This window comes from Erinaceus europaeus, chromosome 10, assembly GCF_950295315.1.
Source record: "Erinaceus europaeus chromosome 10, mEriEur2.1, whole genome shotgun sequence".
Lineage (NCBI taxonomy): Eukaryota > Metazoa > Chordata > Mammalia > Eulipotyphla > Erinaceidae > Erinaceus > Erinaceus europaeus.
In genome coordinates, this window is record NC_080171.1 from 18,672,064 (window position 1) to 18,686,735 (window position 14,672).

General features: G+C 55.9%; 1 protein-coding gene across 6 annotated transcripts in view; it reads left to right on the top strand.

Moving 5' to 3' along the window:
* The first annotated feature begins 1,076 nt into the window (after nt 1-1,076).
* The window catches only part of CNTFR (ciliary neurotrophic factor receptor), a 47,195-nt gene continuing 33,599 nt past the window's right edge, over nt 1,077-14,672 (top strand). For 2 of the 6 annotated variants that reach the window (XM_060199257.1, XM_060199258.1), the window contains exons 1-2: nt 1,345-1,522; nt 10,385-10,498. Coding sequence is in view for 1 of the 6 variants with exons in the window: in XM_060199256.1 (XP_060055239.1) it covers nt 13,426-13,501 (76 nt within the window). In the remaining 5 variants the exon portion in view is untranslated. Of the gene's footprint in view, nt 1,107-1,344; nt 1,523-10,384; nt 10,499-13,312; nt 13,502-14,672 lie in introns of those variants that run through there. The other 4 variants (XM_060199259.1, XM_060199260.1, XM_060199256.1 and 1 more) reach the window with 4 other exon arrangements.

Genomic DNA, 14,672 nt, shown 5'->3' on the forward strand with positions numbered 1-14,672 from the left:
TTCTGGGAAAGGGCCCCGGTGCTCTGGGCAGCTTACAGGGAAGGGTGTGAAAAAACAGAGAGGTTTCCTCCTCTGCACCCCACCCCTCCCGGAGCAGCTCTCCCAGGAGCAAGGCGGGGGGATTATGGGTCAAAGGTCAGGTGGAAAAAAATCCTCGAGGTGGAGTTGGGCCCCCCGTTCTTCCCTTTGCTCTCCTCTCCCTCCTTTCGCTCTCTCGCGTAGTCCCAGAAGTTGGTTTCACCTCCATCCCCCCTCCCCCGAGACCAAGGGGCGAGGGCAGAGAGCACGCCGGCCCCTCGGGGGCCCAGGCTGCGGGAACTCTGCTGGAGGGTGACCCCCTGCGCCATGCTCGCGGGGACCCCGTGCGCGGGAGCTGACCGTCCGGGCACAGGGGGCGCACCCTCTCCCGGCATGTGGGGGGTAGGGAGGGTGCGCTCCTCGTGCCCGGACGGACAGTTCCCGAGCCGAAGGGACCCGGGGGGTGAGGAAGCAGAGGGCAGTGTGGTGGCGTCACCCGAGACGTGGTGGGAGGCGAAGGCCTGGGCGTCCAGCCTGAGCCAATCCTGGCCGGTCCTGGGAGCCCGCAGCCTCCTTCCCTCCTCCGAGGGGCTCGTATGCAAGTGACCCGAGTGGGGTGGGGGCTGGGGGCGGTAGGCGAAGGGGATGGTGGAGACCGCGGGCCTCCCCTGTCCGGAGTGGGGCCTGGGGGCTCTGGCTCGCGCTCCTCTGGAAGGTGTGGAGGGTGGACCCCGAGAGTTGGCTTGGGGTGTGCCAGGGCGAGGGTACCGGCAGTCAGGGCCTGACCGTACGGGAGTGTGCGCAGCAGGGACCTGGCCAAGGCTGAGTGCTTGAATAAGCGACCCCGGGGGTGGGTGCGCGCCCCGGCGGTCCTGGGGGGTCTGGCTGGGTGCGTGGGTCTGTGCGCGGGCGCGGCTTGGAGCCCCCGGCTGCGGGTAGCGTGTGCGGCGCGGGGGCCACCCGGCCGTCTGGAGGGCGTTCCCCGGGAAGGGCGAATGTGCAGGGGCCACGCGTGCCAGTGCGGGCGAGTGTGCCAGCGCGGGTAAGGCGCGTGCCAGCGCGCGTGGGGGCCCGCAGGCCCGCGCCGGGTGAGTGTGCCCGCGCGTGCCAGACGCGGGAGCGGGCCGGGGCGGGGGCGCGCGGGGGCCGTGGCCGGGAGGGGGTCGCGGCGCGCGGCCGCGGAGGCGCGGGGAGACAAGGCGGGAGGGGGAGGGGGAGCGAGGGCGCGCGCGGCCGAGCGGGCGCCCGCGGTCACATGGGCGAGGGAGGAGGGAGGGAGCGCGCGAGGGAGGGAGGAGGATGGGGGGGGTTAAAGCCTCCGAGCGCCGAGGAGCCGGTGCAGAGCGGGCGGCGGCGGCGGCAGCGGAGGCGGCGGCTCCAGTCGGCACGGCGCGGGGCTCGGCGGCGGGATTCGGCGGCGGTGCTCGCTCTGCGCACCCTGCCTCGCTCCCAGCCGGGGACGGTCGGAGGGCGCAGCGCGGAGCCCCGGCAGCCCGAGGGCGCGGTGAGTGCCCCGCGGCGGTCCGCGCGCCCTGGCCGCCTCCAGCCCCCCGCTGAGCGGCAGCCCCGCGGGCCTGGTGCGCGGAGAGCGGAGGGGGCGCGCGTGGGCCCGCGGCCGGGGGTGGGCAGGAAAGTTCAGCGGAAACTTTGCCCGCTAACTTGGGGGCGAGGGAGCTGGAGAAGGGGCCCCCCAGGTCCGGGCGAGCCGGGGGTTGGGTGTGGTGGGGGGGCGAACGATGGGCTTGCGGGAAGCGGCCCGGGAGGAAGGTCCCAGCGCCCGGTTGCTCCCCCACCTTGCTGCAGCCTGCGCGAGCTCTGGGAAAATCCTGGGGCCTGGGGGTGTCTGGGTGACCCCCAGTGCGCCCAGAGGCGACTTCCTTCTCCTGGAGAAATCTGGACTTAAAAGAGCCCAGGGATGGAACGGGCGGGCGCGCGTCTGCCACTGAATGTGTCTTGTGTGAATCCGGTGTGTGTGTGTGTGTGTGTGTGTGTGTGTGTGTGTGTGTGTGTGTGTGTGTGCGCGCGCCTGCCTCTGGTTTCCTCCTCCTGAGTGCGACCTGGTCTACCTCAGTGCATTGGGTCTCTCTCTCTCCTTCCAGCGTGTCTCTTTGTAAGTGTTGTGTGTCCGGCGAGTCCGCTGGTGGTGTGTCCCCGAGTGTCTCTTTGTGAATCTGGCCGTGTGTGTGTCCAGTGCGGCTGTGTGAGCTGGCCGGGGTACCCCTGTGCAGCTCGGAGTCGTGTATCGCCCCGTGCGTGGGGGCTGGGCCGCGGGGAGGTCACCAGACGGACAGCTCTCCTCCTCCTCGGCTCCTCCGCTCTCTCCTCTCCGGAGCCTCCAGCGTCTCGCTCTCTCGCTCTCGCTCACTCCCTTGGCTGGCTGGCCGACCCTCCCCCTTCAGTAGCTTCAGGCGGGCAGGACTGTTTCACGCCTTGTTGAAAATTCAGGATTTTCTTTCTTTTTCCGTCTAGTCTCTGAGACGCGTCTCTGTGGCTGGCAGCTTGTCTGCAGCACTGGGTGTGTGCATGCCGCTGTGGAAGTGTGTCTCTAACACTAGTTGTTTAGCCAGTAATATTTGGTGTATTTGTGCTTGTGTAGCTAGGGATGTTCCTGTGGCTCTAATCACCAAGACGGTGGGAGTATAAAATGCTTGGGTGTATCTGTGCATCTGTGATTGCTGTGTGTCCAGGCAAATGCTGAGTATTTTGCATATAACTCTGGATGTGATGGTGCACCATTGCACGGGCCGCAGATGGAGCTTGAATTGTTGAATATATATATATTTTAAATTTACTCCCTTTTGCTGCCCTTGTTTTATTGTTGTAGTTATTATTGTTGTTATTGATGTCATTGTTGGATAGGACAGAGAAATGGAGAGAGGAGGGGAAGACAGAGAGGGGGAGAGAAAGATAGACACCTGCAGACCTGCTTCACCGCCTGTGAAGTAACTACCCTGCAGGTGGGGAGCCGTGTGCTCGAACCGGGATACTTACATCTGTCCTTGCACTTTGCGCCACGTGTGCTTAACCCGCTGCACTACCTCCCTAATTGTTGAATATTCTTATCTGTGGCTCTAGGGACTTGGACTGAGGAGCCTATGTGTCTCAGTAAAGCTCTATCTGCCTGTCTCTGCCTGTCTCTGGTGCTTGGGACTCCTGGTCAAGATTGGTGACATAGAACTAACACTGTTGAAGCTAATACTTCATTTGGGACCTTGAGCCTCATACAAAAACATCTTCAACTAGTAGTTGAAGATTCACACTCAGGATTCCTTGGGACTTGGAATTCATGCTCAGACTTAATGCACTGGGACACTTAAACTTATTCTAGGGTGTTGGGATTCATACTTCTACTCATGTAGACTCACTGAGAATTATAAGTGGACAGTGGACAGTGGGACTCAGAGTTATACTACCTTCTGGGCTCATATCAGGATGAATCCCTTAGTCTCAGGGCTTTACACTTAGACTCACAGTGTGATTCTGTGCTCACACTTGGACTCACATTTGGACTCCAGGTTTATATTTAGATTTGCATTTCTATCCCAAGGTTCACAGACTCAGGCTAAGACCCCAGAGCATACTTAGGTTCACGCTTATATTCTGGGGACTCATATTCAGTCATTCAGACTCATGTAGGAGACCTAAGACTCACATTTGAATTCAAGGACTCACACAGGACACTGGGACTCTTGGGCTCATGCTTCCATTTTGGAACTCACACTCAAGACCTTCAGGTTCACACCAGGATTCATGGGAGACCCTGGGGTTAGACTCACAGGAGTAACCTAGGACTCACACTTTGGTGCTGCCCAGGATCTTGGTGACTCCCTCAGACTCACAAGAGTCCCGAGACTGGCACTCAGCTTTGTATTAAGATCTTGGGCTCACATGAGGACTATAATGCTTGCATTTAAGATCCTGACTTCCATTTGGAATCATTCAGAGAGCCAGTGTTCATGCTCAGACTTACACAGGGACCTTGATCCTTACACTCAGATTCATGTACACAGGAAACTAGCTCACACTCACAGTGCCCTTCACCTCAGGGCTCAAACTCAGATTTACACTGGGGCTCTAGTGTTTACATATACTGACTTGTATGGGGATCTTGATAGTCAACAATTAGACTTACACTTTATTTAGTCCTGGAGCTGACAGTTAGGTGACCTCTGGTGACCACTCTAGGACTGAGGTGCTCACACTCCCAGTGGTCAAATATACCATTTGCTTGCTTTTTTTTTTTTTTTTTAATATTTATTCCCTTTTGTTGCCATTGTTGTAGTTATTATTGATGCTGTTGTTGTTGGGTAGGACAGAGAGAAATGGAGAGAGGAGGGGAAGACAGAGAGGGGGAGAGAAAGATAGACACCTGCAGACCTGCTTCACTGCTTGTGAAACGACTCCCTTGCAGGTGGGGAGCTGGGGGCTCCAACCGGGATCCTTATGTCAGTCCTTGTGCTTTGTGCCACGTGCGCTTAACCCACTGGGCTACCGCCCGACTCCCTTGCTTGCTTTTTTTTTTTTTTCATGCCTTCTTTCTCTTATCTTCTTTAAAAAATTTTAATTCTTATACTTTATGATATTTTACCAGTGTATTTGGGGTGAGGAACAGCTACAACAATCTGTCCCTTCCAATATGGGAGAGGGTTGAGGACACATGTTTGGTCTTTCACTTAGGCTGTGGGCTGATGGGAGAGGTTGGTGGGATATGCTGGCCTAATGAAGCCTCTCTATTCCTTCCTCAAGGAGATCAGGCTCTTGACAGGAAGGGCCTTTTGTACTGGGCAGCATATGCATGCATACCCCCTTAAACACTTTTGTGCAACCCTTCTGTGGTAGAGAGGGTCAGGTTCAGGGGAATAAGATCCATGTCCTTCTGGTGGACTGGGAGCTAGCTCACCCTCGAGAGTGCATACTTTACCACGCGCAAAGTCTTGGGTTCAAGCCCATAACAACCACAGGGAGCACCATGCAAGGGGGAAGCGTCCTATCCGTGGAGTGGTGCTGTGGTGTCTTGCTTTTTCTCTCTCAGCTTTTATCTTTAGAAAAACAAACAGTGTGGTCTGGGAGGTGGTGCAGTGGCTAAGGTACTAGACTCTCAAGCATGAGGTCCTGAGTTCAATCCCCAGCAGTGCATGTAGCAGAGTGATATCTGGTTCTTTCTCTCTCTCTCCTATCTTTCTCATTAATAAATAAATATATAAAATCTTAAATAAAAAAAAAAAGAAGAAAATGAAACAGTGTGGTCCAGTAGGTGGCGCAGTGGATAATGCATTGGATTCTCAACCATGACGTCCTGAGTTCAATCCCTGGCAGCACAAGTACGAGAGTGATGTCTGATTCTTTTTCTCTCTCCTATCTTTCTCAGGAATAAATTCTTTTAAAAAAAAGAAAGAAAGAGAAACAAACACAAAACCTCTGCGGGGAGCAGAGGAATCCTGTAGTCACAAAGCCCCGGTGAAAACTCTAGTTTTCTAGGCCAAATAAATAAAATTGAAAAATTAGTGAGTCTTAAAAAAAAAATCACATCCTCCCAAGACATCTCCCCAGTCTCCCCACTACAATCATCCTTAGGCTGGGAGGGCTGTGAAGACTGCTCATGATGAGGAGGTTAGATTTCTGGCTCATTTGACCTTTCCAAGGTGTTGAGCCTGAGATACTAAGGGAGATGGTGATCCCATAGGGGCCAAGTTCTGTCATGTTTCACACTGTCTCCTGGAATGCCTGTTGGGCCCTTACATGGCATGCCCAGGGGTCTCCGTTCTACTCCCCACTAGAGCAGTGGTCTATGAGGGGTAGGAGGTTTGGGGGCTATAGCTCCATCAGCCCTAGCATCCTACCTGTTGTACAGACACAGCGAGGCTTCCCTTGCCCCTCCCACTCTGGGGTCTGGGGTGGAACTGCCTGGGGGGATATTATCTCCCTGTGGGAGTCAGACAGGGGGGACCTAGCCTTCAGCCTCAGATGGTTGGGCTGTAACTGCTCCCTGTCCCTGAAGGGGACACATGCTCTCCAGCCCCTTTATGGGGGTGGGGGTCGGGGCTCAGAGGCAAGGCGCCCTGTTTTGTGCATCCCCCCCCCCATGGTGAGTTGAAGTGTAAATGAATCGGAAACATATGGAGTGGGTTTTCTTTGAAATGCAGATGGATTGGGGGGAGGACCATGTGTGCCTCGTTTTGGTGGTGGTGGGGGCAGAGAGCAAGGAGCCTGAGAGAGCTGACCCCTCCGGTAGACCCACCATGACAGTGGGGAAGGGGTGTGTGTGTGGAGGGGAGGACCTCAGCTGTGTAAACTAAGTGGCCCTGGTGACCACACCCACAGGGCTCCTGGCTTCCTGTGGGGAGGGGCAAGGGAGGCAAGTGGCCTCTGTGGACTGAGGGTGTTGAGGGCAAAGAAAGCCCCAAACTGCGAGACCATGGTGGCTTGGAGCTCATCAGAGGAGGGGACTGTGGGGACCAAGGCATGGAAGTAGGAGCTGGGCAGATGTGGAAGAGTCAGACCCTGCTGCTGAGTGGGACAAGCTCCTCGAAGCCGGCGCTAGAACAGCAGTGGAAGGAGCTGAGATTAGACTGTGGCAGCAATTTCAAGCCCCCAGGAGGGTCCGGTTCTGAGGCTTGAGCCTGAATTGAAGAGCCCTCAATCCTTTGAGGAGACTTGGATCTGCAGACCTACGGTGCTCAATCTGCCCCACTTGTCCTACCCCTACAGAGACCTACCTCTCAGCATTCAGCAAAGTTACACAGCAAGTGCCTGTGGTTTCTCTCTGGGACTTGAGGTTGGTCTGCCTGGTGCATTATGGTAGCTGGCCTGTGGTCCTGACCTGGTACACAGTAGGAGGCCAGTGTTGGATAAACAATACATCTTTTCCCCTCCCATCAAATTGAGTGCTCTTCATGGGTAGGACCACAGTGCTGACACTGAAGAATGAATCACTGAAGAAAGGGCTCTCTATGGGATTTATGGCTTGAGATTCAACAGCTCCCACTGTGAATTCCTCTTCCGCCGGAAGGACTGGCATACTCTGCAGGCTAGACTAAAGGGAGGAATAGGCAGTTTCTTCCTTGCAAAGGTCTGGACTAGGGTTGTCTATTTCAGGGGCAGGAGTTGGTGGTCATTTTTGCCTTCTCCATTTTTGTCTGCCTGAAGATCCTTCAGGAGGTGGCAAAGTCCTATTCTCTCCTTGTGATTGTGAGGATGCACCTTGCTCTTTCCATTTCTGGGGTTCCTGGGCTCTAAATGAGGCAACAGGCCTCCTTCTCAGAACCTCTGAGGCAGGGTAGCTGCTGTGGGCATCCCTGACTGCTTCTATTGGTTATTAATATCTGTCTGAGAATGCAGAATTTGGATCCTAAAAATACTCTGCTCAGCCAGAGCCTGGGAATTGCCAGTGTAGCAATGGATGCATACTGGTCAGGCTGACACAGAAGCTGACACAACTCTCTTTCTCTCTCTGTCTCTCTTTCTCTCTCTCCACCAGAGCCAGGGGAGCATGTGAATGTAGGGAACTGAGTCAGTATTAGGCAATGCACAGCACCCAAAGCGTTTGTTTTATATGGAGCAGAGATTCATCAGATTAGTGGTGCCAGTTAGTCAAATTATGGCAACATTTAGGGTAATCTGTTACCCTCCTCTGCAGAGGGTCCCCCTCTTAGGGAAACTAGAGGCACATCAGCTATTACACAGGACAGCCAAGTGATCAGTAGTAACCACTCAAATCCAGTTTCAGCATAGTCCAAGATGTGTGTGTGGCAGATGAGACAAATCCTTCCCCAAGGAGCCCCTCTCACTGAGCCACCCACTACCTCCGCCCCTAGCCCTCTAGAGCCCATCCTGAGTCCCAGTGAGGTCCTTGCATACCCCCACTTTTAGGCCCCCACCTCACTTCGGACCTCAGGCCTCTGTTTAGCTCTTCTTCCTAGGAGAAGGGACCTACAGTGATCCCCAAAGGTAAGAAGAGCCCCCAACCTCTGAGGAAGATGCTATGTGACCTTGGCCCATGAGCTGACCTTTTGGGGCCCCTCTGTGAAATTGTGGGTTGGAGGGCTGGGCCCTGGTCCAGGCCTGGAGAGAAGGCGGTTTTGGCATCTATCCAGAGCCCTGACGTCAATGACTCTCCAAATAATGGAATCAATATTGGGGTGGGGGGGCAAGCGTGAACCAGGCCCCAGCGATTAGAAACAGATCAGCACAAACCCGCAGCTGATTCTGATAGAGCTGCCTTGGAGAGTGAGGGTGGGAGGCCTGGAAGGAGGTGGATCTGGGGGTGGGGGTGCACTCACGAATGGGAGGCAAGCCTGAGGGTACACAGTAGGCAGAGATTACAGCTGCCTGGGTTGGGGTGATAGGCTGGGGCCCCAGTCCTGATACCATCCCCCTTAGAGCTCCCAGACTAGGGCAAGTTTGTGAATGGAGGTTTCTTTCAGCCAGTGAGAGAACAAGAACGGAGAAAGGGAGTTCAGGGTTCACCTGGACCCATACGCCATTTTCAGGGTCGTCATAGAGTACTACTCAGGGTTGGGTGTTCTGAGGAGGACCTTTGCTTGGAGGCAGAGGGTGTCCATTCCACACAGAAATGAGCAGTCCCTCTCTGACTGGGGGAGAACAGGTTCCTCCATCAGTTCAGCTTCTCTCAGCCTGCTGGAGGCAGCAGGTGAGGGTGAAGGGGGCCACGGGGTCCATAAGGGGCTGGTCCGGCGGCAGTTGACAAAAAACAGGAAGAAGGTCTGGGGGAGCGGCTGTAATTACGGGGCATTTATTATTAATCAGATGAAATTGCTGGAAGCAGCTGGTGTAATGTGTGTAGTGATGCAGACTGCTTCCCCCCCCATGTTCAAGCGCACACATACACACATGCCACACACAGGCTTGCCTTCACAGTTGTTTTTTTTTTTGTGAAGTTTAGATGGCTCTATGTGTCTCTGTGTCTTGGTATATTGTTTATCTGCCTGTGCTTTCTTCATGTCAGCTTCTCCCCCCTTTTTTTTAATACTTAAAGATGTATTTAATTATGAGGAAGGGGAGAGAGAAAACTAGAGTATTACTCTGGCATGTGCAGTACTGGGGATCAAACTTAGGATGTCATGTCTTAGAGTCCACTACGTTACCTCCCAGGTCACTATTGTCTTCTTTTCTGACTGGCTCTGATATTCTTTGCTCCCATGTGTGACTGACTCTGTCTCCCTCTTTCCGAGCCTGTGTGTTGGTATATTTCTGCTACCACCAGCCAGCTAGCCAACCTGTTTTCAGCCGTCTCTTCCTAGTTGATGGAGTCTCTGCATCTCTGGGCAGAGTTGGGTGACAAAGAGTGCCTTTCTCCTGTGTATGTGTTTAGAAACATAATGATACCTTTGGCAGAGACATCTGAGGTCTGTTTTTTTTGGGGGTGTGTGTGTGGTGGTGGTGGCGGCAGGGCAGGACCTGACGATCTTCTGGGGGTATTGTGGAAAGCAAGGGCTCTGTTGAGTGGCTGGGAACTGTAGAAGCTGCAGTGGCTTTGAAGACTGAATCCACTAGCAGCCCCCTTATCAACTGACAATTGTATGACTTTAGGCAAAGTGCTTTCATTCTCTGAGCCTCAGCAGTCCTCATCTGTAAAATGGAAACAGGATTACCTCCAAAAGTTGTTCTGATGATTTAGTGCAAGTATGTATGTGGTCCTTATACAGCGTCTGGCTTGTCAAAGACCCCCAGACAAGTGTCAGTTGTTACTGTTAGTATTGGGAAGCCTTTGCATTCAAGAGAGAGGACTGCAAAGGCAAAGTGGTAAAGCAGAAAGACAAGGATTGGACTCAAGTCTGTGTTCTGGAGTTGATCAGCCTGTGGCAAGTTCATGAGCCTCTCTGAATCTCAGTCTCTTCAATAGACAAACAGGAATAATAATAGAACCTACCTCATGGAGAAGTCATGAGGATTAAGTGAGATAATGCAAATAGAGTGCTTAACACACACTCTGACACATAACAGATGCTTAATAAATCATAGTGGTGATGAGGCAGAGGAAGAGGATGGTGTGATGGGTGTTTCTGCCCTGCCGGTGGCCATATGTCTCTGTGTGGGTGTGCGTGTGAGAATGTGTGCGATATGGAGGTACTTGTGCCTGTCAACTGGCTGGGATTTGGGCCTGTCTGTGTATAAATGTGCATCTGTGTGTCGTGTCAGGTCACTGACTGCTGGCTTCCTTGGGTCACTGTGGTTCAGAACCTGGAGTCAGCCATGGGGGCTGGGAGCAGTCTGGACTCCTAACCTTTCCTCTTCTCTATGCTTGCCTGCCGACTGCCTCGTCTCCCCTTCTCACGGTGGGCTTGTGTGGAATGAACTCTGAGTTGGCTCCTCTGTGACCTCTGATTTGCGCCCTCTGCTCTTCCAGAGTTCAGCCTTGTCACATCATCCCGCCCCCCTGGTCTTGCAAGTCCTGGGAAGAGTTTGGTCTGCAGGAGGAGGACATTGATGCTCTCAGTGTGCTGCTGCTGGTGAACAAGAGGTATGTGCTGGGCCCCGGGAGGCAGGTCAGTTTCCAGGTATGTGCATGGGGCCTTGGGGAAAGCAGGGCTTGACAGCTCTGCCTTCTCCTCCCCTGGGGCTTTTATCCCCCCCCCCCCCCACTCATAGAGGGGCAGAGACTCAGGCACTGTCACATAGGCAAGGGCAAAGCCAGGTCAGAAAACTGGGTTCTGCACTGTGGTGGGGGTGGGCTAGGAGTGTGTGCGTGGGGGGTGGGGTGGGGTTGAACCCTGGATCTGGGGTTAGTTTCTCAATGTCAGCTTCCTCTTTGCCCCCAAAGCATCTCTCTGGATTGATGTGTGTGGGGGGGAACAGCTGGACTTGAAAGAGATAGAATGGGGGTCGGAAAGTCTGAAATCTTCTGGGGCCAGCCGTGGGGCTGGGCCTGACTCTCCTTGTCTTTTATTCAGCCCAGGCAAGGCCCCTGGATTGGCAGCCCCGGGGGGTGGGGGCGTCCAAGGAATTGAGGCGCTGGAGCGGAACGGAAGGGCCTATTGTCCAAAACCCGCCAGAGGCCCACAAAGGCCGGCAGGCTTTTCATCTCCACTCCCAAACAGACTGGCCATTTTCCTGGCCCAGGAGCTGGGGGGACTGACCTTTCAGAACTAGGACTGAGGTGTTGCTGAAGGTGTTGTGGGGTATCCCAGGCTGACACATGGCAGGAAAAGGGGGGCTTGAGATGGACTTGGGATTCTCAAGAGGAGGAAGTGGGGGAGATGGAGAGAGTTAATCTTCCATCTCATTCTTCCCAGAGAACCCAAGGACCTGGGTGTGGGGTATTTGGTAGAAGCTAGGATTTACACAATAATAGATAATTAATATTTATGGGGGGCACACCTGGGAGGAGTCTGTCTGATGGTTCTTTGGGAAAGTGAGGGGCTGAGCTGAGGGCACATAATTGTTCCCCCCACCCCACCCCTGCCACTGCCCCCTTGGGAACACTGAGACCAAGGCTAGAGGAGAGAGAAGGCAAGAGAAGGGGCTCCCTGCAGCAGGAGGACTGAGGCCAGACAGCAGCAAGGACTTCCTGCCAGTGGACAGTAGCTCAGATGCCCTGACCCTGTCCTCGGGGACCCTGCAGGATTGCAGAGAACACCCCAGGGGGCTGAGGAGGAGGCAGCTTCTGTGGAGGCCAAAGATGAGGCCGGGGAGGGAGGATTTGGCAGTTCTGTCCACCCTCCCCCAACAGCACCTCCACCATCACTTTAAAAAACAGCTTTTTAATTTAACAAAGTGGATGAAAACCTGGTTTTGGAAATAAAAGGTATCTGCTGTGTTCCAGGCTAGCACACAGCCGTTGCAGAGAGCCTCTCTCTGGGTTTCACTCCACTGCTGGTGATTTCCCCCCTTCTCTCTCTCTCTCTCTCTGTCTTTCTGTTTGTTTCTGTTCCTCAGCTCCCCCCCCCCCCAGCTTCCCCTTGCCCTCCCATCAACCCACAGCCCCTCCATTTCAGCCTTCCTGGGTGTCTCATCCTCAGTCTCTTATCTACGTGTCTCTGCATCTCCTTCTGTTTCTCCTCCTCTCCCCATCTCTCTTCCGGGCCCATCTCTCTTTCTCTCCCCCCATTCGTCTCTGTCTTCCAGCCCATCTCAATCTCTGTCTCCCTCCCTCTTCTCTCTCCCCCAACCCCTGCTCTAAATGGGTCTATTTAAAACACCCGACGCTGCCAAGTCAGAAAAGCGTCTCCTGATAAAGCGCATTAGGCGGAGGGAGGGAGGAGGGGGGAGGAGGGAGCAGCGGGCGGACGGATTGATCCAAGCTCGTAACCCCATTAATCAGGCTTCGTGGATCCCCCCCTCCACTGGCTTCAGCCCCTTCAGAGCTAAAAGCCCCTTAAATATTTATCACCCCTCCCTCATGGGGGTCGCAGGGAGGGGTGTGTGGTCCTTGGTGTGAGCATCCCCAGCTGCTAGGTGCACCCCCCCATGTGTGTACACACGTGTCCATACACTTATAACTAAATGCATGGGTGTGCATACCAGGTTGGCTCAGGGCCCAGCTATGCCCTGCTCCCCCACCCCTCCATCTGAGCAGCCTGGTCCTCTGGGCAGTCCCTGGGGACCTTGAGCTTCTGGTCCACTTCTTGTTCCACCCCAGCCACAAAGTGCAGGCACAGAGAGCTGGGTGGCATTGCACTGCCATTCCCAGAGGGCAGGAGGGTGGTCTAGGGTTCAATATTTAGATTCCCCCCCCCCCCCAAATATCCCTAGTGCAAGAAGTAACTTGGAGAACAGACTTGGGGCCTCCATTCTCCTGAACTGCCTGAAGGTAACTTGCAAAGGCTGCTGGGAGCTCCCCCTTTTCTCCCCAGAAGAGAATGGGATCTGAGAAGGTGACCAGGGCCTGCCTGAGGGTCCCCATTAGATCGCCCCTCCCAACAGGAAGGTGACCACTCTCTGGGGTGATGTGGGATGGCGGCCCTCATCTCCCTTGCCCTGTCTTGAGCACCCATGGCAGCAGAGGTCAGACCCGGGACAGGCAGGGGTCTGTCCTAGTCGTCAGCTTCGCCCTGGTGGGGGGTAGGGTGGGGGAAGCAAGGGGGGCGACTGCATCCTCCACCCCCACCCCCGCCGTTAGAGAGGGGCCCTGGGCTCCCGGCCTGGAGGGTCTTTCCCCCTTCCCCTCCCCCTGCATCAAGTGCCACATCTCCTGACTCAGACAATTAGATTCAAAGGATGACCTCACTGCCTGCCGTCCCTCACTCGGCTGGCTCGCCCGGTCCTCGCTCGCTCGCTCGCGGCGCGCTCCTTCCTCCCCTCCCCGCCGCTCGCCGCCCCGCGCGGCTCAGCCCGGCCCCTCGGCCGCCCGCCCGCCCCGCGGGACTCTCCGAGGCTCCTCCGGCTCCTGCCTCCCGAGCCGAGCCGGCCCCGGCCGCCAGGGCCCCAGCCCCGAACCCCGGGGGCCCGATGCCCGCGGGCGGCGGGACGGGACGGACCCACGGAGCGCCGGAGGCACCGACGGGGCGCCTGCGCTGGGACCCAGGTTAGTGGCTCCCGGGGCCCGGGAACTTGTCGCCCCCACCCGCCGCCCCCCCCCCCCCCCCCCGTCCCGCCAGCCGCCTAGGCGCTTCCCGCTCCTTCCCGGCCCCCCTCTGCGGCTCCCCCTGCCAAGCTGTCTCTCTTCTATCCCCTCTTCTCTTGCTCTCTCCCCCAACTCCCCTGCCTCTGCAGCCGGTGGGAGGGACCGAGACTTCCTGAGGTCCCAAGAATGGGGCGGGGGCTTTGGCTGGGGCTGAACCAGGCCTCTGAGAGAGGAGGGGGCTGTGGCAATGTCCACAGGCCTTGGCGTAGGACCCCCCACCCCCCCCTCAGAGAGAGGTCCTGGGCATAGGGGTGACATCTAGGCAGAGGGATGAGCTCTGACACCTTCCTTTTCACATCCTGTGGGCCTCTTGCCTGCCTTCACTGGAAGCCTCACCGCCTGGCTCTGTTTGCCCCCATCTCCTGCTAACTTCGGTTCCCACTGCCTGGTTCCAGTTGACGCTGCCCACCGTCACCTGGTATCCTTAGACTATCACTGTGTTTTGTTCCACTGCCTGCTCTCTAGAAGCCCTTCTCACCTGCCTCTGCCTGGCTTCCTTCCGTTGTGCTGGCTGGTGTTTGCTCCCCTGGCAGACTCCCTTTTAGGAAGGGGGCATCAGGCCCTGGGAACACCTGGAGTGGCCAGATGACAAGGATGCCGGCAGTGTTGCCAGTTGTTCTGGGATTGGGGCCTGGCCAGCACAACCTGGGCGCCATTCTGCCTGGACACAATGTCCTCTCCAGTGGTAGTGATGGGACATTTGGGAGGCAGGGTTGCGTGTTCCAAGGACACTTTGGGGCTCTTGTTCTCTTTGGTTAGTTAGGGGAGCACCCTGTGACCAGGTGCCTCCCAGCTTCCCCTCTGCTAGACATCCGTCCCCATCTCTCTTTGGCTTTGACATTAGTAACAGTGGAGCTCTGGCAGGGCAGAGTTGAGGTGGGAGGGTCCCCTTCTTCCCCTTCCCTGCCCCTGATGTAGCCAAGCCTGATATCTGAGTGCCATAGATGTAGTTGTGGACAAAGATAGATTTTAAAGAGGCCTGGGTCACACAGCAGGTAGCTAGGCTAAACAGTGCCACTGGCCCTCGTTCTGGGGCAGAGTGGGTGAGGAGGAAGGCAGTCAGGGCCTGGGG